Source organism: Pseudorasbora parva, chromosome 2 (genome assembly GCF_024679245.1).
Source record: "Pseudorasbora parva isolate DD20220531a chromosome 2, ASM2467924v1, whole genome shotgun sequence".
In the NCBI taxonomy this organism is placed as follows: domain Eukaryota; kingdom Metazoa; phylum Chordata; class Actinopteri; order Cypriniformes; family Gobionidae; genus Pseudorasbora; species Pseudorasbora parva.
In genome coordinates this window covers 48,324,003-48,348,423 of record NC_090173.1, presented here as the reverse complement: position 1 = coordinate 48,348,423, position 24,421 = coordinate 48,324,003, and the positions used below count along the sequence as shown (strand labels likewise).

The 24,421-nt window shown below is 40.0% G+C and overlaps 1 protein-coding gene across 1 annotated transcript; it reads right to left on the bottom strand.

Annotated features, from left to right (window-relative positions):
* Positions 1–9,459: 9,459 nt before the first annotated feature.
* Positions 9,460–10,407, bottom strand: LOC137049094 (G-protein coupled receptor 183-like). The gene has a single exon (XM_067427482.1). The coding sequence runs from the start codon at positions 10,405–10,407 to the stop codon at positions 9,460–9,462; it is 948 nt and encodes a 315-aa protein (XP_067283583.1).
* Positions 10,408–24,421: the final 14,014 nt, after the last annotated feature.

The window sequence follows — 24,421 nt, the reverse complement described above, 5'->3', positions numbered from 1 at the left end:
TCTCCTTGGAAGAGATAATCCATCCACCTCACAGGTGTGCCTATCAAGATGCTGATTACTGCACAGGTGTATCACACAGAACAATGCCACAGACGTCGCAAGTTTTGAGGGAAGCGTGCAACTGGCATGCTAACTGCATGCAGGAATTTAAAATAGAGCTGTTGCCCGCAAACTGAATGTTCATTTCTCTACCATAAGCCATCTCCAAAGACGTTTCAGAGAATTTGGCAGTACATCCAACCGGCCTCACAACCACAGACCAATTGTAACCACACCAGCCCAGGATCTCCACATCCAGCAAACTAAGATCAGCCACCCGGACAGCTGCTGTAACAATCATTTTGCATAAACAAATAATTCTGAACAAACCTTAAGAAACCATCTCAGGGATGCTCATCTGCATGCGTGTCCTCATCGGGGTCCCGTCCTGAACGCAGTTTGTCGTTGTCGTAACTGTCTTGACTGGGAAAATGCTCACATTTGATGGCGTCACTTTGGAGAGGTGTTCTCTTCACGGATGAATCCTGGTTTTCACTGTACAGGGCAGATGGCAGACAGTGTGTATGGCGTTGTGTGGGTGAGCGGTTTGCTGATGTCAACATTGTGGATCGAGTGGCCCATGGGGGCGGTGCGGTTATGGTATGGGCAGGTGTGTGTTATGGACAACGAACACAGGTGCATTTTATTGATGCCATTTTGAATGCACAGAGATATTTTTTTTGAATGTGGCAAGATCCTGAGGTCCATTGTTGTGCCATTTGTCCAAGACCATCACTTCATGTTACAGCCTAATAATGCACGGCGGCACGGCCCCTTGTTGCAAGGATCTGTACACAATTCCTGAATGCTGAAAACATCCCAGTTCTTGCATGGCCAGCATACTCAACGGACATGTCACACACTGAGCAGCTTCCAAATCCTCAGTGCTCATTCTGCTGGATCTGTCTGCTGCTTTTGACACCGTTAACCACCAGATCCTCCTGTCAACACTTAAGAAGATGGGGATCTCAGGAACTGCTCTCTAGTGGTTCAGGTCTTACCTCTCTGGTAGGTCCTACAGGGTGTCATGGAGAGGTGTAGTGTCTAAGTCACATCATCTAGCTACTGGGGTTCCCCAGGGCTCAGTGCTTGGACCACTTCCCTTCTCCATCTACATGTCATCATTAGGTTCTGTCATTCAGAAACACGGCTTCTCCTATCGCTGCTGTGCTGATGACACTCAACTCTACTTCTCATTTCAACCAGATGATCCTACAGTCAGTGTTCGTATCGCTGCCTGTCTGACAGACATTTCTGACTGGATGAAAGAGCATCATCTTAAACTCAATCTGGCAAAGACAGAATTACATGTTTTCTCAACCAACCCAGCACTTCACATCAAAATTTCTCCATTCAGCTTGGTTCATCGACCATAACTCCATCAAGGACAGCCAGGAACCTTGGAGTTGTGATTGATGACCAGTTAAACTTCACTGACCACATTACTGCAACAGCCCGGTCCTGCAGATTTGCTTTATACAACATTAGAAAGATTAGACCCTTCCTATCAGAACAGGCTGCACAACTCCTGGTTCAAGCTCTTGTTCTCTCCAGACTGGATTATTGTAATGCTCTTCTGGCTGGGCTTCCAGCATGCACTATCAAACCCTTGCAGCTGATCCAGAATGCAGCGGCGAGAGTGGTCTTTAATGAGCCGAAGAGAGCGCATTTCACGCCTCTCTTCATCAGACTGTACTGGTTGCCAATGGCTGCTCGCATCAAATTCAAGGCACTAGTTCTCGCCTACAAAACAACCACTGGCTCTGCACCGATATACCTAAACTCGCTTGTTCAGACTTACACACCCTCCAGAAGTTTGCGTTCTGCGAGTGAGCGGCGCCTCGTGGTTCCATCCCAAAGAGGCATGAAATCGCTCTCACGGACATTTTCCTGGACCGTTCCCACCTGGTGGAATGACCTGCCGATCTCAATTCGTGCTGCCGAGTCTGTAGCCATTTTTAAAAAACATCTTAAGACACATCTTTTCCAATTGCACTTGACCAATACAGAATAGCACTTACTGATCACCACAGCAACGACCAAAAAGCGCACACTCCTGGATCATATCTACGTCTCTCATCCGGATTTGTGCCTTCAGGCGGGTATGTTACATCGTTATCATAGCTATCAAAATTCAGTGTTCTGTATTTTGCGTATGTGAGTTTTTGTTGTAGATGGCTATTGCTGCGCGTTTAGCTAGAATGCCATACAAAACCAACCCATTGGGCCACTGAATCTGCATTAACGACAACAGCTGGGGCAACAGCCTTAGTCCTAAAGGGTTGTTATCATCGCTATCAAAATCCAGCGTTCTGTATTTTGCGTACGTGAGTTTTTGTTGTAGGTGGCTATTGCAGATGGCTATAAAAAAAAAAAAAAAAAAAAAATATTGTGTACTGTGCTAATTAATTGAGACTTCTTACAGCTCTTACAGGTTGTTGGCCTTGTTTGTTTCGTTGCTTCTATTGCTCTCCCCTTTTTTGTAAGTCGCTTTGGATAAAAGCGTCTGCTAAATGATTAAATGTAAAATGTAATGTAAATGAACATGTTTGGGATGCTCTGGATCGGCATATGGGACATTCATGCCAATATCCAACTTCGCACAGCCATTGAAGAGGAGTGGAAAAACACTCATTTTCACTCTCATATTACACATACTCACAACTCCATCAAAGAGAGAAATGCCCTGCAAATACTCACTACGCAAATACTCATAGTCATCGTCTTGAAGTTAAACACAGAAACATGCTGCAAATACTCAAAACACAACCAAATACAAAAACACACGGCAAATACTCACAACACAACAAATACAGAAACACACTGCAAAATACTCACAACACAACCAAATACAGACACCGATGCAAATACTCACAACACAACCAAATACAGAAACCACTGCAAATACTCACAACACAACCAAATACAGAAACTACTGCAAATACTCACAACACAACCAAATACAGAAACACACTGCAAATACTCACAACACAACCAAATACAGAAACCAATGCAATTAATTACAGAAACACGCTGTAAATACTCACAACACAACCGAATACAGAAACATGCTGCAAATACTCACAATGCAACCAATTATAGAAACGCTGTAAATAATCACACCACACCCAAATACAGAATCACGCTGCAAATACTCACAACACAACCAAATACAGAAACACGCTGCAAATACTCACAACACAACCAAATACAGAAACATGCTACAAATACTCACAACACAACCGAATACAGAAACACACTGCAAATACTCACATTGCAACCAAATACAGAAAAACGCTGCAAATACTGACAACACGAACAAATACATAAACTATTGCAAATACTCACAAACACAACCAAATACAGAAACACGCTGCAAATACTCACAACACACCCAAATACAGAAACACACTGCAAATACTCACAACACAACCAAATACAAATATCACTTCAAATACTTACAATGCAACCAAATACAGAAACGCCCTGCAAATACTCACAACACACCCGAAAACAGAAACACGCTGCAAATACTCACAACCCAACCAAATACAGAAACATGCTGCAAATACTCACAACACACCCAAATATAGAAACACGCTGCAAATACTCACATTGCAACCAAATACAGAAACAGGCTGCAAATACTCACAACACGAACAAATACAGAAACTACTGCAAATACTCACAACACCCAACCAAATACAAATATCACTTCAAATACTCACAATGCAACCAAATACAGAAACAGGCTGCAAATACTCACAACACGAACAAATACAGAAACTACTGCAAATACTCACAACACCCAACCAAATACAAATATCACTTCAAATACTCACAATGCAACCAAATACAGAAACCACTGCAAATACACACAATGCAACCAATTACAGAAACATGCTGTACATACTTACAACATAACCAATTATAGATACTACTGCAAATACGCACAATGCAACCAATTATAGAAACGCTGTAAATAATCACACCACACCCAAATACAGAATCACGCTGCAAATACTCACAACACACCCAAATACAGAAACACGCTGCAAATACTCACAACACACCCGAATACAGAAACACACTGCAAATACTCACAACACCCAACCAAATACAGAAACACGCTGCAAATACTCGTATTGCAACCAAATACAGAAACACACTGCAAATACTCACAACATGAACAAATACAGGAACTACTGCAAATACTCACAACACACCCGAATACAGAAACACGCTGCAAATACTCACAACACAACCAAATACAGAAACACGCTGCAAATAATCACATTGCAACCAAAAACAGAAACACACTGCAAATACTCACAACATGAACAAATACAGGAACTACTGAAAATACTCACAACACAACCAAATACAGAAACACGCTGCAAAAACTCAAAACACAACCAAATACAAAAACACACTGCAAATACTCACAACGCAACCAAATACAGAAACACACTGCAAATACTCACAACGCAACCAAATACAGAAACACACTGCAAATACTCACAACGCAACCAAATACAGAAACACACTGCAAATACTCACAACGCAACCAAATACAAATATCACTTTAAATACTCACAACGCAACCAAATACAGAAACGCCCTACAAATACTCACAACGTACCCAAATACAGAAACACGCTGCAAATACTCACAACCCAACCAAATACAGAAACGCCCTACAAATACTCACAATGGCCCTCATTTATCAATCTTGCGTAGAAACTGGTGTATATGTTGGCGTAAGATTATGCTTACACTCCTCTCATCGCCTGATTTATGAAGCTGTGCGTACCTCTGCAATCCAGGTGTACGCAATACTTGCCCTTGATAAATGTGGCGGCTGAAAACGATCGTCATTAGAATAACACGCCCCTAAATATTCAAGTCTCCACCTCCTCCACGCCCTCATTTTACGCCATGCACAAACAGAAGACGGCAAAGAAGCGTAACTTCTCCAACGTGGAGATCGGGCGCGCTCAGTCATCTCACTAGTCCACTAGTCAGGGCTGTGACTGGGCACTGACTAGGACATAAGTCAATGGGCTGACTCCCTGATCAGTGCCCTGACTACTGAAATAGTAAGATGATTGAGACGCGCCCATCGAGACCATCACCAGGGAAATGGAAAAAAACCCGAAATTGTTTTATTTGGGAGTTTAAAGAGTGGAATTAAAGGCACCTACAAAAACAAAATATGGACCCAAATTACCAGTACTATTAATAGTGTGGAGGTTGAGAAGCGCACTCCAGCAGTTTAAATAGCTGTTTGGATGATAAATTACCATCACAATGCATTAAATGGACTGCATTTATATAGCGCTTTTATCCAAAGCGCTTTACATTTTTGCCTCACATTCACCCATTCATACACCGACGGCGATGTCAGCCATGTAAGGCGCCATCCAGCTCGTTGGGAGCAGCTGGGGTTAGGTGTCTTGCTCATGGACACGTCGACACTTGGTCAGGTGGAACCGGGGATTGAACCACCAACCTTCTGGTTTGTAGACAACCTACATGAACCACTGAGCCACTGCCTGCCACTGCATTATTTTACAGCACATTTTGGAACAATTAGCATTTAATTTCGTATCACGGCACATGTATTGGGGTGTACAATAGTGATGATGTGATGTGGAGTTCCATTCATTCACATTAATAATTATGACAATTTGTAGGATTCTTCTTCTTCTTATTATGATTATTATTCTTAATGACGCTTGTTATTTAGAAGAAGAATGTCGTTTTTATTGATTTTATTATTATTTAAAAGAATAAGGTCATTTTATTATTTTGTCAGTCGGAATTATTTTATTCCCAGTAGCCTACGTGCGCTGCTGCCGGGCCAGGCGGGCCCGAAACGTCAGATAAAGCGCACAGGCTCGCAACTGAAGGATGTCTACAAATCAAACGCTTTAGTAAAGTCACACAAATTAAACATTGACGTTCATGTTGCACAAAAATAAACAGTGGGTCATATAGCCTAGCATGTCTTGTCAGTGCGTTTTGTGGTGTTAGGAATTGTTTTTCTGCGCATTTTCCCACTAACTCAAACATGCGTACACCACCTCCTGAGCTGGCGTAGGATTTGAGCGTGCCGTACGCCAGTATCCATATTGATAAATCTCAAAGTCACCGTGGGTTTGGGTGTACGCAAGGTGTACGCTGGAAATTTGGTGTACGCACTTTTGATAAATGAGGGCCATTGTGAGTATTTGCAGTGGGTTTATGTATTTGGTTGCGTTGTGAGCAGCCCAAGTGTTGTCAAATTGATGAAGATGTTTTCTTGATTTACTGGTGTTTTTTCTTAGCATGACGTCATCAGTGGGCTGTGATTATGGGGTGTGTTTCAACCGAACCAGGAAAGAAAATACCTCTTCACTCAACTGGATAGACCTACGACCAATCAGAGGAACTGAGTAAGTATGTTGAGCCACTCCATGCACACTGTAAGAAGCAGAAGAAGATAAATGTCAACAACCTTTGCCGGTGTTGTAAACCATGGACTACTTACCAACACGATTTTTGAGAGAAATAGTAAAGGTGAACGCATATACTAACAAGTTCTCAGTTTAGGATTAGAACAAATTCAACCCAAGCGCTCTTTGGTGACGTAGATGATTATTACGTTACTGCTGATTATCTGTCCATCATTGTAAAACAAGCCTGCTCCTGACAATTTGATTGGTCTAAACAGCTCTGGTTTGAGCATAGTTGCTCTACAACGGAAGACCGTTACTTTAACCTCAAATGTTCTCTGTGTTTGTAAATTTGGCTGGCATCCAGGCTAGTTTTTTCTATTTGGATGCGTTTTCTTCAGTTGCAGCTCACTCAGCTCTCTCACCCACCATAGTTAAATCTAAAACACTAACATTTTATGGATGTTATGGATTCATGGATTTAACATGTTATGGATTTATACTCTGAAAAAATCATGAGTTCAAGTTTGATATAACTATTTGAGATTATAGTTAATCGTTAATAACTTACGTTTTAGACATAAAATTAACCTTTTTTTCATGGTTTATTTTTGCTCCAGCAAAAAAGGAAGTTTTAAACAAAGTCAAAAAAGACAACAGTTGCATGTTTCTGAATAAATCAGTGAATAATTTGTTTTTTAGCACGATTCAAGGACATAAAAAGACACTTGTCGCCACCTACTGGCATAACAATGTAACCTGGTGATGTTAAAGGTCTGTGACTTTTGATGCTATAGTGGTTGATAAACAAAACTGCATGTCTTAGTGGAAGAACAGAATGATGTTGTGCGTTGTTGTGGACACTAATATAGCTATTATTATAGTTATCTTTATGGTCATCATTCTTGGTGTGAAAAGGCCTAATTCTGTAAAAGAAATTCATGAAATAAACCATATAGAGTAGATCACAAACCTGTTCAATGACAGCCAACCCGATTCATCCAACAACTTTCCTTTCCTCTGGTAGACGTGTGTAGACCAATTTTTTCTGGAAGACCAGTATGCTCGTCAACCAGCATAAACACCTCGATCAGTGGGTTGGTAGTGATTTGACTAAAGCTCATGTCTAAAGATTAAGTGGTATGACACAAAATTAAGCATTAATTAAAAGTAATTAATTTCATAAAATGGTATTATTCAAATGGAATTATTCGTCATTCAAAAACTTACTTGCAAAATGGCTTTATGATGTATCTCCATAAGGAAGAGAACTGAACTAAAGGAAGCCCAGTGGCATTTTAATTTAATTTAATTTAATTTACAGAACCGATTGTTTGTTCTTGAGCTTCATGGTGATCTTCTAGATTATTAGCCTAGAAATCTAGACGCACCCTAGCGGCAGCAAATCTAATCTGCCGAGAGTGTCGTCTAGCAACTCTCAATACCCTTCTGAGCTGTAAACGCCAAACTCTGGTCGGGCCAATCACATCGTGTATATAGTCGGTGGGCGGGGCTTAACATAATGACGGCCAAGTTGCGTTTGCGTGCTTCTAATAAACACAGAAATTTGCGTACGCCTGTCTTTCGAATAAGCTTTGACCGCGACTCTGGAAGACTTGAAGTTAAGCTTTTCTCTGAGAAAAGAACAAAGAACATCATTCTTAAGAAGGAAAGATGTGTTCTGAGTTTTGCTGACCGGATACGGCAAATGTTTTATCTGTCAACGAACAGAATAGAGCAATCCTAGCCTGACAAGCCAGACCCACATCAAGACGTTTGGTCTGGAAACTCACCATTGACAGGTCTCAATCCGAGAGGCGGGATAAACGGTTGTCTTTCAAACTCCCTCTGCACACGATAGGATAGCGCTACACCAACCAGAGCAACGAAGGTGAAGCAGAGCTTGTTGATAGATTAAACATTCACCGTATCCGGTCGGCTAAACTCCGAACACATCTTCCCTTTTTAAGAATGACTTCAGTGCCGTTCTTTGTTCTTTTCTCAGAGAAAAGCTTAACTCCAAGTCTTCCAGAGTCGCGGTCAAAGCTGATTCGAAAGACTGCCGTTCGCCAGTTTCTGTGTTTACTAGAAGCACGCAAACGCAACTCTGCCGTCGTCATTATGGCCCCGCCCACCGACTCTATACGACACTCGCGAGCAGATTAGATTTGCTGCCGCTAGGGTGCATCTAGGTTTCTAGGCTAATTGAGCCCTGTCAATGGTGAGTTTCCAGACCAGACATCTTGATGTGGGTCTGGCTTGTCAGGCTACTACATCATGCCTCATGAAAGCAAATGTTTAATTGGCAGATAATCTTTTTTTTTTTTTTTTTTTTTAGGAGAGATTCAGTCAGCAATGCCAACGGACTTCTGTTGTCTTCCTCCAGCTGGATAATGTGAAAAGACTCCTTGTCTGTTCACCACCTTTCACTCTTTCACTTTACTTTCCACCTAAGTGACATACAACTCAGGCACAGAAATAGATGTCTCATGTATCATTCACAGTTACCTCATGGGATCACAGTAGTTAAATATAAAAAATAACAATAAAATGTTTGATAATAGATTTGAATAGATTTATTTCAGACACAAAAACACCTCCCTGTTTTGCCTTCTTTCTTGTCTGTAACACATGGTGGCGCCACAACCCTTTAAATGAATATTTGCATGCTTTTTTTTTGTCTCAGGATTTACAACAGATACATATATATATATATATATATATATATATATATATATATATATATATATATATATATATATATATATATATATATATATATATATATATATATATATATAAACTAGAAAGGGTCTATAAACATCTAGTAAAATACGCATTTGTAGTTATCCAACAAGTTTACTTTTTGTACAAAGATACTTTGAAAACTGAAAGATGAATGAAATTAAGTTACTAATTTATATTTAATGATCAGTGCCACTCAGTAGTATAGTACACTGATTTCAGAACCTGGCTGAAGTTATCATTCCTTTGGCTTGTCTTGTTTCTTGCAGCTTAACTTCTTCACACAAGATTCAGGCAAGAATGGTACTTTCTCCAGGCGGGACAAATAAGTTAAAGGCTGGATAGTGCTGCTGATGTTTAAAAAGGCAAAGCCCACTGGCTGCACATAGCAAGTGAAAATCTTAGGTGGGTAATGGTCTTCAAAGGGGAACAGAGCAACCGGAGGAAGATAGTTGCTCACGATGATGATCAAGATAGACAGCACCATCTTAAACGCCTTTCTTTTCATAGGATGCATCTCATCTTTACCAGAGCCTCGTGAGCGTTTCAGGGCCCAGAGGATGGCCATGTTACACACCACCATCCAGGTGAAAGCAAACAAGACCTCACCAGTGAAAACCTTTTCAAAGTTGGGCAGGCCACCAACGGTTTTGGCTGAAGCATAAGCAAACGTGAGCAGAAGAACCACAATGGACAGGCCGATCCTGTATTTGATGTCCTTTAACTGTCCGAATGCGATGGGGAAGAGAACGGCTATAAATCGATCCAGACAGACACACGAGAGGAAGAGCGGGCCACTGGTGTCCTTAACGCCATAAGAGAATTTCATAGCCCTCCAGGCCATAGCACTGTGCCAGTGGTAGAAATTAAGGAAAGCTATGATAGTCATGAATCCGAAGTAGACGTCCATGAAAGCCAGGCAGCCCAGGAAGATGTCAGAAGTTGAAGGCTCATTCCGGGTGTTTATTAGGCTTGCTATCACCAGGATGTTGGCAGGTATTCCTATGATCACGTTGAAGGATTGTATAGCTAGGTCAAAAATGATACCACCCGCCATTTGTTCACACCCTTCAAACACACTGAAGACGTGCGTGGCATTGACTGAATCGGTAGTCACGTTAGAAGGGGGCAGGTTGCTTCTGAGGATGTAGCTGAATCTTGTGTCGCGACGGAGTTGACTCTCCATGACTTCCGAGTATCTAAAATGAGATTCAAGAAGGAACAGTAAAACATATATGTTAAATTAACTTATTAAAATGTCAAACTCACAAATTCAGTTTTGAAAAGAATATCAGATTGACTGAGCCCAAGTGCACAGTGTGTTTTTCTGAGAGATTACTTAGAGATTGCTAAGGCACATAAAACTCGAAGACCAGGAGACTTGGGTGTATCTTCTGCAGGATTCTTTATTGAGAATGTGCCATTTGGAACTGTAGTCAGTCACTAAGACAATGAATGATACATTTTATAGACATCCATTGTGTTTTTTATAAAGGCAATACGTGGGCAGTCCTTAAAGTTGTTGATATTACACACAGCCTCATAAGTGACCACTTAACCAAAGGATATATATATATATAAAGCCCAGACTGTGAGCTCCTTTTATCTGGAAAAGCCTCGATGTGAGCTCCAGCAAAGCTACCCCTTCTTAAAAATCCAGCATAAACCAACATCAATGTTGTTCCAGGATAGTTTATTTAGGTGGATTAAGAACTCTTCACTGAGCTGCTATTTTCCGCCTGGTCTGCAGGTGGCACTTCTCACCAGGCTCCTGCTGAACACTAAGGGTGCTTCTAGATATCCCTCCTCGTTTCCTCATTCCTCCATCCTAAGACCCAGAAACCGATGGAGCTCAGCCATCTTTTAGGACATCTGAATTCTCTAATTGCACCGCGAGGAGCCGAGGAGTGAGGAGGCTTCCTAAAGGGGTCGTAAGCGAGAATACACAGGTGTATCCTTTGCGAAAGTGTTTTATCGACTAAACGTCACACGTACATTAATTCTCCTCTCCCTTCACATCGTGTATAGAATTTATAATTATTATTATTGTCTACATGCACAAGACAAAAATGTATAATATAATCATAATATATACAACGAATAAAAAGCAGTTAATAACTGGGAATAATTAGTCCCGACTAAATCCTGCGGTGCAGAGTCATCATTAATTGACGCCGCTTTTAAGTGACGTTAAAGGGTGCGAGGATATATAATTTCACTTGATTCAATTCCTTCGAACTTGCGTCTTTTCCTCGCGTCCTTCCCTCGCATCCTGAAAGGGTGGAGATGAGACCCGAGGGAAGGAAGCTTGGAAAGTAAACAAGGATACATAAATAAGAATTGGGAGGGCAACCTTGCACTCATTATGCCGGATGTGTGACAGCTGTGTTTTGCCCTATTTAAGTGAGTTTGTGCCATGCTTTATTGTTCAGACTTGAGCCCATGCTACCTGTTGTTAGCTACAAGTTTGTAATAGTTTATGTTTTTGGACCCTTGTGTCTTTTTTTGTTTTTTACTGTTTCTTGGAAGCCCGGCTTCCTTTGTTTTGTTGTAATTTTCTTAAGTAAAGATTATCTTTTGTTTAAGATCAATTAGTCCTTGCATTTTTTGCCATCTCTGCCATTGGATTCATTAACTGGGGACTCAGCTCAATCAGAAAACTCAGTAACTTTGAACACTAGAGGCCTAGTGTACAGGTGGTCTATCTGGTGGAATAGCATTTACATACTCTTCTCAAGCAAAACGGAGCTGGTGGTCCACCAGCACCCCTGCTTCTTATGCTGGGAAACCAACAAACCTATCCAGCAAACCCAACAACCTGGTCCCGGCATGCAAAACATAGGCCCAACGCTGTTTTTTTCTTTTCTGGATGTCAACAATGGAGGATGGAGGATGCCATGATCGGAGCTGTATTTTGTTGTGTGGCTAAGAGATGAAATATCCTGCCACAACTTGGATTGCAACATATCATAATTGAGCCTGAGAAAAGAACACTACGCTGCAGACAAAGCTGACAGGTAGATGCCGTTAACATTAGTATTATGTATGTTTATGCTGTATCAATGTTTTCATGTACATGGACTGTTTACACAGATTTTAAAAAATGCTGGACGCCAATGTTCCGTATCACATGCATTTGGCTAATCAACATAGGGGAGAGTGGGGTAAAGTGAGACTTTTGCTCCCCTCTAAGCAAGCTAAAATGATATATCAGTAAAATTGACACGTTTCCCACTAATTCCGGATGTTTCTTAGCAATGAAAATCATCAGAATGTATTCAGGATGAAGGACAGTGAAAATATGATCAAAAAAGTGGTCTCGTGTCTCACTTTACCCTAGCTTAGGGGTAAACTGAGACAGACCAGATCAGTCAAAGGGGTAAAGTTAACCACTTACTTTTTCTACTCTGAAACCATAAGAACACATGTAACAGTTTGAATCCTGACAGCTAGCTTAACAACCACATATCAGAACTAATGTTGGACTAGTAACAGAATCATGGGGATTGGTCAAGCAATATATATATATATATCTATATCTATATATATCTCATTCACTCGTTATCTCATTTTTGACAGAAGTGGCTTTTAGAGGGTTTTGCATCTGAACACTCCAAACAAAATCCGATACAACATAATATAATTTTAAATGTTTTAATTAACATTCAAATGACAAATAGAACCAGTTAAATTAGAACACAGTCTGGGGGTCAAAACACAGGACCCTTAGAGCCAGCTAGTATTGGGGGTCAGAGTAAAGGACACTCAGAACCAGCTAGAACAGCCTGGGACTCAGAACACAGGACTACTAGACCCACCTGGATTAAAACATCAGCCTACTGTCATGCTCTTAAACTAGGCCTACTCTACATCCCAGCCCTGAAGGTTACAGAGAAAGATGAGGAGTTGCTCTCTCTCCGTGTACTCCGTGCCTTTTAGGTTGAGGCAGCTTCTTCACCACATCACTTACAACAACATGTGCCCCAGGTTGTCTTCCTAGTGTATTGCCTTGGCTTTTCTACAATGTTTATGACATTAAAAATAAAACATGCAATATAATATTACATTAAAATATGTTTAAGACTAAACTTAACTTCTGCTTCATGTCTCACTTTACCCCACAGCATTTGTCTCACTTTACCTCACCACCACATTTTTAGAAAAAACAATCTCCCTTAACAATTCAGGCTAATCTTCAGCTAGCATCATCGCATGGTTTTATATGTTGGTAGTTCATCAACATGTATGATATAAGTTTTCCTACCTGAATTGATTTGCTTTGGGACAACCGTTGATTAAGTTAACAGCAATACAATTGACTTTTACATGCAAAAAATATATTTTTATTGGAAAAAAACATGCTGACCACAACAGCATGAAGTCCTCTCCTTCATGGCCAAGGGGAAATTGGAGGGGTTTGAAAACATAATGGTCATATGACCACCACTGTGTTTTGTTGACCAGAAATAGGGGGTCTCACATTACCCGAATTCTCACATTACCTCCACTTTTGTCACTAGTTCCAATTGTTTTGGGTTAGACGCTACTATGAGAAGTAGGAACTAATTTAGTTCCCCCAAAATGCATTCCTAGAACTAAAATCCAAACACACCAAAAAGCAGGGACTTCTGCCAATAGTAAAAGGAACTATGTGTCCACAATCGCCCCCTGTACCTTAAAAATATGGGGCTATTTGAAAGGACAGCCATTTGTAGTCGTGTCCAAAACTATAGTGGACGTTATTGAGTGCACTTATTCAATCCACTCAAATGATTTTTTACTTGATTATTAAATTGTTCAATTAGTTCAAGATAACTATTTTCATTGTTACTGGAGCTGCCAGTTTGCCAAGTTTCAAATGATTAGCAAGCTCAGCCCTTCCAGCACGCTCACACTTTTTCAGTGACTCCTTAAAGTGGACTATAGAGTGGAGTAATGTAGGGAACAGTGAAGGCGAAAAGGAGGTGAATGCCCAATGCAATGTAGTTCATCTCACTTTTTCATGTGATGTTATGTCAGGACACTGGATCGAGAGATTACATTTGTAATCCCACAATACCAAAGTCTACAATATAAAGTCAGAGATTTCAAATTTTACCAAAACTCTTTGATGTCACCAATGTTCTCATTTGCGTCCATTTTTATTTCTCCTAATGAATTTTAGAGAAACATTTGAGACTGAGTAAATGCATAAATGAGACAAACCCAAGCAACATCTGAGCAATAACATTCTTTTTGGTAGCTTCAAGCCAGTTTGTGGACCATGTCACATTTTGTGATCCAACAATACATCAGCTACCACAAACAGTCATGAGGATCTACCCCTGAGGATGTTTTCCTGCATATCCCCACAGGAGTGCAGTCACTGCACAAACACAAGTGCACAGGAACACATCTGTGCAGAAACACCTGTCAAGAGGGACTTCCATCAGGGTCTGTACGAGACACGAGTCCTGCCCTGTTTCCACAGCGTAGATATATAAGGACAGACTATGTGTTAGCCAGTTGCAATTGCAGCAACATTGTTCACAATGTCAAACTAGTTTCTGTTGAATTAATTAAATTAAAACATATTTGGTGCAACAAATCACATATTAACTTTTATGGTTGACAGACAACATGGAATCTTGGTGCATACAGTAATATGAGTTTAAGAGGAGTTACAAGAGTTAAATCACTATCATGCATATCATACAAAAACAAATCTGAAGTAAGAAATTGAGCATTAAATATCATGTGTTCTATTAGTGTTACAACTCACTCCAGCAGTCCTTAGGCCAGATTTGCAAAACAATTACGCCAACAAAAACCCTCTTTTGTCATTAATAAGTTTACTATTTGTACTAAAGACACGCAGTGAAAAATTTGCGCTGAAAAGGCATGGACAGAGGTTTGCCCTTGTCAATTTACATGTATTTGCGCCAATCCAAAACCAGACACTAACTGGCAGATTGCGTTGGTCATTATGGAAATTATTCGGCTGCGTCTGTGTCCTTTCATTTGCATGTCATCTGTAGATCACGCACTAAACTGCCCACTCCCATCGGCGCTTTTTTGGAATTGCGCTCTTATGCTAATTTGCCCTGTTTCGTAAATCTGGCCCCTATTAACATTAATTTACCCAGATTGGGATAAACTGTAGTGTACACTATTTTGTAAAAGATAAGTATAGAAATCTCTGGTGTGCGGCATTGAACCGTCATCTTCTCTCATGCCTCGTCTAATCATAATTTAGAGTCAGAACTATTCATCTATACGATTTTCTTTATTGTTAGCTACAAAACATGTCCAACATCACATGTAAAGGACCAAGGAACTTCTGTGTCTCCTTTACAGTGGAGCTCATGTGAAGCACCACATGTGTTCTTGTCATGCTTTTCTTTGTACCACTGCTCCAACGGGGCTTCAGAAGGGCCCTTGTGACCTTGAGCATGTCCCTGACCTCGTCTGTCTCTCTCTGCCTTCAGGCCAAACTCTCTCCAGTGGGAGCAGATGTGCTGAGGAAGATTAGGATGATTCCTTGAGTTGACACTGGTAATCAATTGACAGTTTGCGCCCAAAACAAGAATTCTTTAACCAGACACTAACTGGCAGATTGTGTTGGTCATTATGAAAATGTTCATGATCATGATCATGCACAGAAATTTCCACTCTCCTCTAATTTGCTCTGTTTAAAAAATCTGGCCCTTGGTCTATATAAAGAATAGCTAAATAGTGTTTTAGTTTTAACGGTCCAACTTCCCTTAACTTTTTAATAGTTTAAAAACATTTTTTAAACTAGTACAGCATCTGAAGGCTTTGGCAATGAGGCAAATTGTTGTTGTTTATGAAAAAGTAAAATTATCACAAATACTTTAAATATTAACTTGATATGGAAACTACCCAAAACAACCAATATACAACAACAGAAGTTTTTTTTAAACAACATTTGAAGATATTTCAAATCAAGGGTGTCCAATTAAGTTCTACAAGGCATACTAGAAACATCCAGGCATGTGCGTTGAGGCAAGTTGAAGTTAAACTCTGCAGGACAGTAGCCCTCCAGGAATGAGTTTGGACACCCCTGTTTTAAACCAACCAATAAAGTCAGCAAGACCATCCATTTTCAAGTAAACCGTTTGTGCCACCCACAGAATACTGACATTATTAAAAGCATACAGGTAAGGCTTTGAATATTTATGACAATCATAATTAAAGAAAAAGAAAACCATTCTTCTTACCGGATCGATGATTTTAGTCGCTAAAGATGCGGGTCAGATTGTGGAGTCGCCTTTATAAACATCACGAGGCCAGGAGGAATTACAATTGTTGATAGGAGGGAGGATCTTTTTGGAGATGCTTTCTGGACTCGGTCCCTGATGGTGAATTAGACTGTGTTTCCTAGATTCCTCACAGGATCAAAGCTGTTTTGATGGGTGTTTTCTTGGTAAAAGCTCAGAATGAGTATTATATAATTTTGCTTTTAATAATCATTTTTAAATGTCTTGAATTTGAGGTGATTTGAAACTGAATTGAGAACGAAGTAAAAAGGTGTTTAAAATCTACATTTTGCTTTTACTGCCTATTACTGAATCATGAATAGCATCTGCCTATTTAGCTTCATTCTAAATTGATGCAGTGTTTCATTTATTATACAATGGTGTTTTTTAATTATAAGTAGCCTACAGAACTTTATAATTTACATTTGTCTTAAATTAACTGTACATAATATGCTTGTGTGTTTTATTTATTTATTATTTATTTATTAATCTGATTATTTTTTATCAGAACTGTAAAAAGGTTGAGAGAATAAATAGGTTGAGACCACGAGACCTGCATCGGCTGAGATCCAGCCCGTCGCACAACACCTCTCCCCTGACTCCGACTCACATGCTCCAAAACTCTGGGGTCTGGGGGCTGATTTGCATCTTGGGACTGGTCCTGGTTTTTATACCACCGGCCCAGAGGCCCTCATGTCAGTCTCTCACCCTCTTTCATTGCAAACAGAGATCACAGGTGTCTGCTGTCATGAGTGCACTTGCATGCCTGCTGTGTGTTATGCATCTATAACCTGATGGATTAATGCAGCTTTGCATTTGGACTGTATTATTTTGAAATACACATGAGTTGGAATCACTGGATTTATTTATTAAGGCTTAGTCAACAAATGCTGTATAACTGGACATGGTAAGGCAATAAACAGTATTGCATTGTAGCATTTCCATACTGACTGTCTATTCAGTTTGTTTTTGGTGAATGAGAACTTTATCTGTTTTCATTACAGTTGTCTTTTTTTGTTTTTGTTTGGATGTTAAAGTACTTTCTCCTGTCCTAGCTTATTGAGCAGAGACAAATGCAAGTATAAGCAAATTTATATGATTTCCATGAAATGCGTAGAAGAGTTTGTTTGAGCGCCAGTTTAACACACCATCACTGTCTCAACCAATGGTGTGTTTGAGGTGGGTCTGTTTGCCCAACCAATGGCAGATTGTTGTCTTAGATGTGTCCTCCATGACAGAGCAATGCTTGATGTTGCTTAAGAAAATGAAAGGAAGGGTTAAATAAATAAAAAATAAATAATTTTTTTATAATGTGTACCTTATCTGTGTTACGTCCGTTTTTAGTTTGAGTTTTGTTTAAGTCGCTTTTCAATGTCTCTAGATCAGTTTCCTTTGTCTGTGTTTGTTACCATGATTTTTGATTTGCCCTAATGTGGTCTAGTTTTGTACCTACTGTTTCTCTGTCTTGTCCTCATTTTCATTTAGTCTTCGTTTGATCTTGTGAATGTTGAAGTGGCTGTTCTACTTCAACGTTTTTGTTTCTAGATTTCCTGTATAAGTGTGATTTCGAGTTCGATTTAATTAAAAAGAACTGCATGTGAATAGATCCAGCTCTTTACATTTCTGTTTGTCTGCAACCCCTATTTGACGGAAGATCAGACCAGAATAAAATGGATCAAGCAGCAGTTCATATCCTCATACTCTCCCAAGGGGATCGATCCCTCGAGGTGCACATGCACATTCATAGATCTGGTACGATGGCCACAACTCCAAGCCCTTAATTCCGCCTTGGTTTCTCGATCCCTTGTCCCCGTCTAGGGCCACCGCCCTTCCGGCTTCACCAGGCTTCCTCGTCCTTTCAGCTTCACCGTCTCAGTCCTCCGGCACCCTGGCTCCACCTCAGCTGCTTGTCATCATTGCTACGCCTTGGTCCCAAGGTCCTTCTGTGTTGCCTGGTCTCTTCAGCTCTTCCTGGGTCTACACAACCATCAGTTCCACCTCTGTCTGCCATCCCCCTGGTTCTGCCTGGCCTTTCCACTAAGGCTCCACCATGGCTCCTCCCTCCATCAGCTCTGAGGGCTTTCAGCTAAAATGCATTGAAAACACTGAAATGGGTTTATAAAATCTTCATTGACAGATCTTTATCAGTTTTTTTATAAGATCTACAATGATATTATACATAACACCTGATATTTTTGAACCAGTGAGATTGTTCTATGAAAGCTGCACGTGAAAAGGCCATGAGGTTGTTAATTGCATGGTGATCTCTGTTCACTCCTAGGACAGTGCCATGCAGCAAAGTTTTGTTACAGTGTTCCATCTCACTAATGGTAATCGAGGCACCATGGGAGGATTCTTGTCTGTAATGACAAGAGAGGGCAGTAGTGATCTGCGCTGAGTGATCTGTCAGAGACTGATGAGTCTCCTTTACATGATTTAGTAATGCAATTAAAACTTACAAACAATAGTCTTCAACTAACATGACATTTTCATAATAGCTGGTGAGACATATTCTGAATAATGACAGCTTAAAAGGTCCAGCCATTTCATCTGAGCGCATGCTTCATATATCCATTCTTACATAAATTGTTGTATTAATTCAGTGCAGTACTCGATATTACAATACTTGGTCCTATACTCAACACTGTCCTTTTTACTTACATAAATAGGTAAGTGCTATGTGAAAGTGGATAACGACCTTGGCTTCCCATTTCCGCCAGTAATGGATTGACTGTGTCAGTGGATGATGCTTCAGATGTCTTCTTAATCTCTGTAGGTTTTAGTGTCTGAGCTCAGTATAAGAGAGAATTAAGGGAATGGAAAACAGGGCATCTATTCATGATTATACAGTCATGGCCACAACATATTTTCTCACAACACATCTGTATATGTTTAGTTAAGAAAGTCTGCAACCCTAGCTTGTTTGACAAAGAAAAAAAAATAACTTCGGACCAATTTCAAAACTTCCATTTCTTTCTAAAATATTAGAAAAAGTTGTTTTTAATCAATTATAAGCTCATCTAGACTTGAATGGCTTGCAAGAACTGTATCAATCAGGTTTTAAATCACTTCACAGCATGGAAACATTCCTGTTGAAAGTTTATAATGATTTTTAATTGGCCACTGATGCAGGTAACTATGCTGTTCTTATGCTCTTAGATCTTACTCCTGCGTTTGACACCATAGACCACAATATACTGATCTCTCGCCTTGAGCGTTGTGCTGGTATAAAAGGTACCGCGATACAATGGTTTAAATATTATCTGGGTGAAAAAAAAACTTTCTTTGTACGTCTTGGGGAATTTGTCTCTTCTACTGCACCTCTTGTATGTGGAGTCCCTCAGGGTTCTATTCTTGGACCGATTTTATTCTCTTTAAATATATTACCGTTAGGGTCCATTTTTAGGAAACATGGCATCTCGTATCACTGTTATGCAGATGACTTGCAACTCTATCTGCCTTTGAAACGTAACGAAGCAAACTCTATGGCACCTTTGTTGAGATGTCTTGAAGATAATAAAGCCTGGGTTGTCACAGCTGTAATGAGAGACGGGAGGATCCAATAGCGAAAAGATACGTTTATTGTTAAACAGGACGGCGAGCGTCAACAATAAACAAGACTTAATAACAGGCAGAAAAGTAGCAAAAGAGACAAGCTCCAGGGCACAGGCAGGCGAACCAGAGCGAAGGTCAGGAGCAGGCGGCCAAGCAGGCAAGTCGGCGAAGCAGGGAAGCAGCGGACAACCAGAGGCCGAAATCCTGGACCCGGAACAGAGAACTCCCCCAGGGGAACAGAAGCCAAGGCAAGCTACACCAGGAGCGCCTGAAACGATCTGACAATGGGTGCCAGTGAGAGACCAGCCCTGCGTCCCAATTCGCATACTATCCATCCTAAATAGTATTCGAAAATAGAATTAGTATGTCCCAAATCGTAGTATGTTGAAAAGAGTATTCCAAAGATTCCCGGATGGTTTACTATTTCCGGTCCGAATTCGTAGTATGGATCGATGGGCACTCTAACGGCTGATATTGCCCACAACCCATTGCGAGTTGGACGAGGATTCGATTAGAACTACAAACGCGGATAAAAAGCGTTAAAAAACTACAAACATGACGGATGTGCGAGTTCGACGGTTAAGTAGAGAAGTTTAGATAAAGGGGGTTGAGTGACAAACTATCAATATTTAACCCGACAAATATATATTTATTCAGTGTTGTCCACATTATATTTCACCTGCAGCAGCATTGTGAACTTTTTTAATGACACGTTTGGTCATTAACTTTTAAATGCATCGTTATATTTAAACTGCAAACACATGAGGAGAGTCTCTGACCCACAAAGACCCACACATGGTAGATCAACGAGCGGCTACATTTCTCTCCGATACGGTAGGAGATTAAACTGAATGTGGAGGATTTGAACTGTGACGAATCTGACGATGATTGACAGGGCAGATAAACGGTGACGGGACGCACGTAACTAAGCGACAGAGTCCGTTAAAGATGGCGAAGTAGTATGTCCCGAAACTTGCATACTTTTCTGCTACACACTCAAAAGTATATACCTTTTCTTCACAAAAAGAGTACATACTTTTAGGACGTAGTATAAGTAGGCGAATTGGGACGCAGCACAGGTTAAATAGTGTGGCTGATGAGTGCAGCAGGTGAAGGTGATGAGTCCCATAATCAGTGACCACGCCTCCAACACAACCTCACAAGACACAGAGAAGAGAGACGGTGAGTTTATAAACCGTGACATGGGTGGCCTCTAACTTCATAAAGTTTAATGAAGAAAAACTGAAATCAATTTATTTCGACCTGGTGGTACCATTAATACCCTTGATGTAGATCTGGGTGACTTCAAGTCATTTGTGAAGCCTCTTGTAAAAAAAATTGGGGGTTTGAAAAAGAAGAAGCTATAACACACAGTGGTAAACATGGCTTTGTCCCAACTTTTTTTTTATCAACATCAACTTATTTTTCCTGTAAAATGATAAATTTTCTCAATTCAAACATTTGATATTTCATCTATGTTGTATACCGAATAAAATGTTGAAATTTGAAACTTCCACATCATTGCATTCCGATTTATTTCTCACAATTTGTTCAGTGTCCCAACTTTTTTGGAATCAGGTTTGTATTATAAATGACAACATAAAGCAATACTATTAATATGTCCAGAGCACTATATGACCATCATGATGCGGTAACAAATCTGATTCGTAGCGATAAGCAGAGAGACTGTGGGAAGTTAGATGATGAGAGGTACTGTATGCCACGATGGCTCTGACAGCAGAGACAGCATGGGGAGCTGTAATGATAATCACTTCTCTTTAGTTTCCACAGCAGGCAGTCTCCATATAAACACCATCTCAAGAAACAAGATGAAGCCATAACCATGTTGATGATACCACCTCTCAAGAGTGTGAAAACTGTTTTGGCAGATAATGTAAGGGTGATCACTTCATTTCTCAATTCTTATGAACAACCATAAAGCCTTTTTTCATCATTGTTTTTCTTTTGTTTTTGATGTTGTTAAGGGACTAGAAACGGTTTAATGCAGGAAAAATGTTCAAAGAAGTGGAATGGGGCTGATTGTTTGATGTGTTATTGCCCGACTAAGAAAATCCAGGGGTCACTTTTTTTGTTGTTGGTTGCATTCATAGGCTATTCATCCCCAAATGAAGCTACTGTGCCTCCCCTTCCCACTGAATGGGATCAAATTCAAAAATGAAAGAAAAATTGGAGAGGCATTCGAAAACAATTGCACCTAATTCCTTTATTTTCAATCATATTTTGTATAATTGTAATTCATATGGCCTACATTTAAGCTTGTTTAATAAACATTAGAAGTAAAAATTAAACATTTAGAAGTAATTCAAGTGTAATCGACCAGTCTCTGTTGTTCCGTTTCCACCATAAGAGCGCAGGATCTCATGCCTAAGCTTGACTCATGTTCAGCGGGTGGAACTTCTAACTTTAGACCATGCATTGCCCCGTTTCTCTCATAGCTGAAATATGCTGTGACTGAATCCATAACCTGTCCATAAAAAATCAATTACAGTTCTAAGAACATATTTTTAACATAAAATGAACTTCTCTCTTCTGAAGAGGTCACAAAAAAGCCTGCGATGAATCCCAAAACTCAATCAATGGGTTGTTATGTCTGATTTTTGTGTTGCCAGTAGCTGGGCAAAACAAAAAATTACCCAAAAGGCTCAACCCAGGATTTGGGGAAAATGTATAATTCAAGATTTTTTAGAGTATAGAAATATACTCTAGTAATACTATTCCCAGCGCTTCCAGGGGGTTACCGTCTAAAAAATACACTGTTATTGAGAAGCTAATGGATAGTTTTCTCAAGGAATAGAGACAGAGCAGATTTAGGCCACGCCCACGCTGTGAGGGCAAAACAATCCAACGCTCTACATTGAATTTGTATTGCGTGGGGCTGCCTCCCTGTTATTTCGGACTTATTACAAAAAACAGAAAAATGTCTAAAAGCTGATATGTGACAAGGTGTGCAGCAAACAAGCTAAAAAACACATAACTACGTTTTTATAAGCTATCAACCCCAAAAAAACGAGTGTTTAAAGCTACACTGTTTTTAGTTTATTCTTAGCTAAAAAACACTTCATAAATATATGTGCTCATTAATGAATATTCACTCTTTCAAGGTATAAAGTATTCTCGTAAGTTTATAATATGCCATTGAAAATACATACGGGTGAGGGGTTCAAATGCCGGTCGCCATGTTGCCCCTCTATCTTGAAAGTACATTAGCCAAAGAGGGACATAGCCGTAAATTCAAGCTTTGCCTTTCGCGCTTTAACATTTGATGGCACTCATGACGAGGTCGAACTGGAAGCCATGTTAATCTTGGACTAAATAGGCCACCGTAGGAGTTTAAACGAAATCGGAATTGAGAGGAACAGAAACTAATATTCACTGGATGGTCATATACCTTTACACCGCTAGATGGGGGAAAATATCACACAGTGTAGCTTTAAGAAGACTAAAGTGGATACAGACAATAAGACGTGAAGCTTCAGCAGGAAGAATGGGTCAATGTTGGGATCCTGACACTCAGTGTGTCTTAGTATGCCTTCGTGTGCAGTAAACATTTTATCAATTATCCAAATGTCAGTTTTATATATTATATTTCCTGTTGCCCTCCAGTCGGCATAGTTCTCAGTGTAATCTCGCATGTCGTGCTCTGTCTCTATTGCACGTATGCACTTTTATATCTTTAAACGCTCGTTTTTCGGGTCAGCAGCTTATAAACACTTCTGGGTTTTTGGTTCAGGATTTTAAGCTTGTTTTCTGCACATCTTGTTACATTACATTACACATTACATTACTTGTTACATTTCTTGCACATTATTTTTTTTGTAATAAGTCTGAAATAACAAGGAGTCTGCTTCCCGCAATAGAAAGTCAATGGAGACGGTTGGTTTGTTTTCCCCCCGGGTGAGCGTGGCTTTCAGATTATGATGACGAGTGTCACTCTGTCTCTATAGACTTTTACATTTTAGGTAGGCTTTGAGAACCACTGGTTTAGATGAAGATTAAACTAGTGATGGCCTGAAAATGAATTATGCTTCCACACTACCAGATAACAGAGTTATTGATCACACATATGTCCTTATAAATGGTCTAATCATCCAACAAACACATTAGCAGACACATGGCATGAGGTAATTATGTGATTGGAAAAACACTGCTTGCGCTTTTAGTATAATTTCAGACATTAAGTGAGATTTGCTGATTGTAATATACACAGTTTATACCTTTAACATCTCTATTTGTTGTCTTTTATCTACAAGAAATAATAGGGGCATGGCAGTTTCCAGATTGTTTAGGGCTTTTCTCATGATTAAATGGGTTGCCAGTGGTGGGGAAAACACATCACTGTCATAATGGAAGCTACAAATGGAGTCT

What these genes read in the sequence shown, in the direction of transcription:
- LOC137049094 (XM_067427482.1), bottom strand. Translation starts at nt 10,407, where the DNA reads ATGGAGAGTCAACTCCGTCGCGACACAAGATTCAGCTACATCCTCAGA.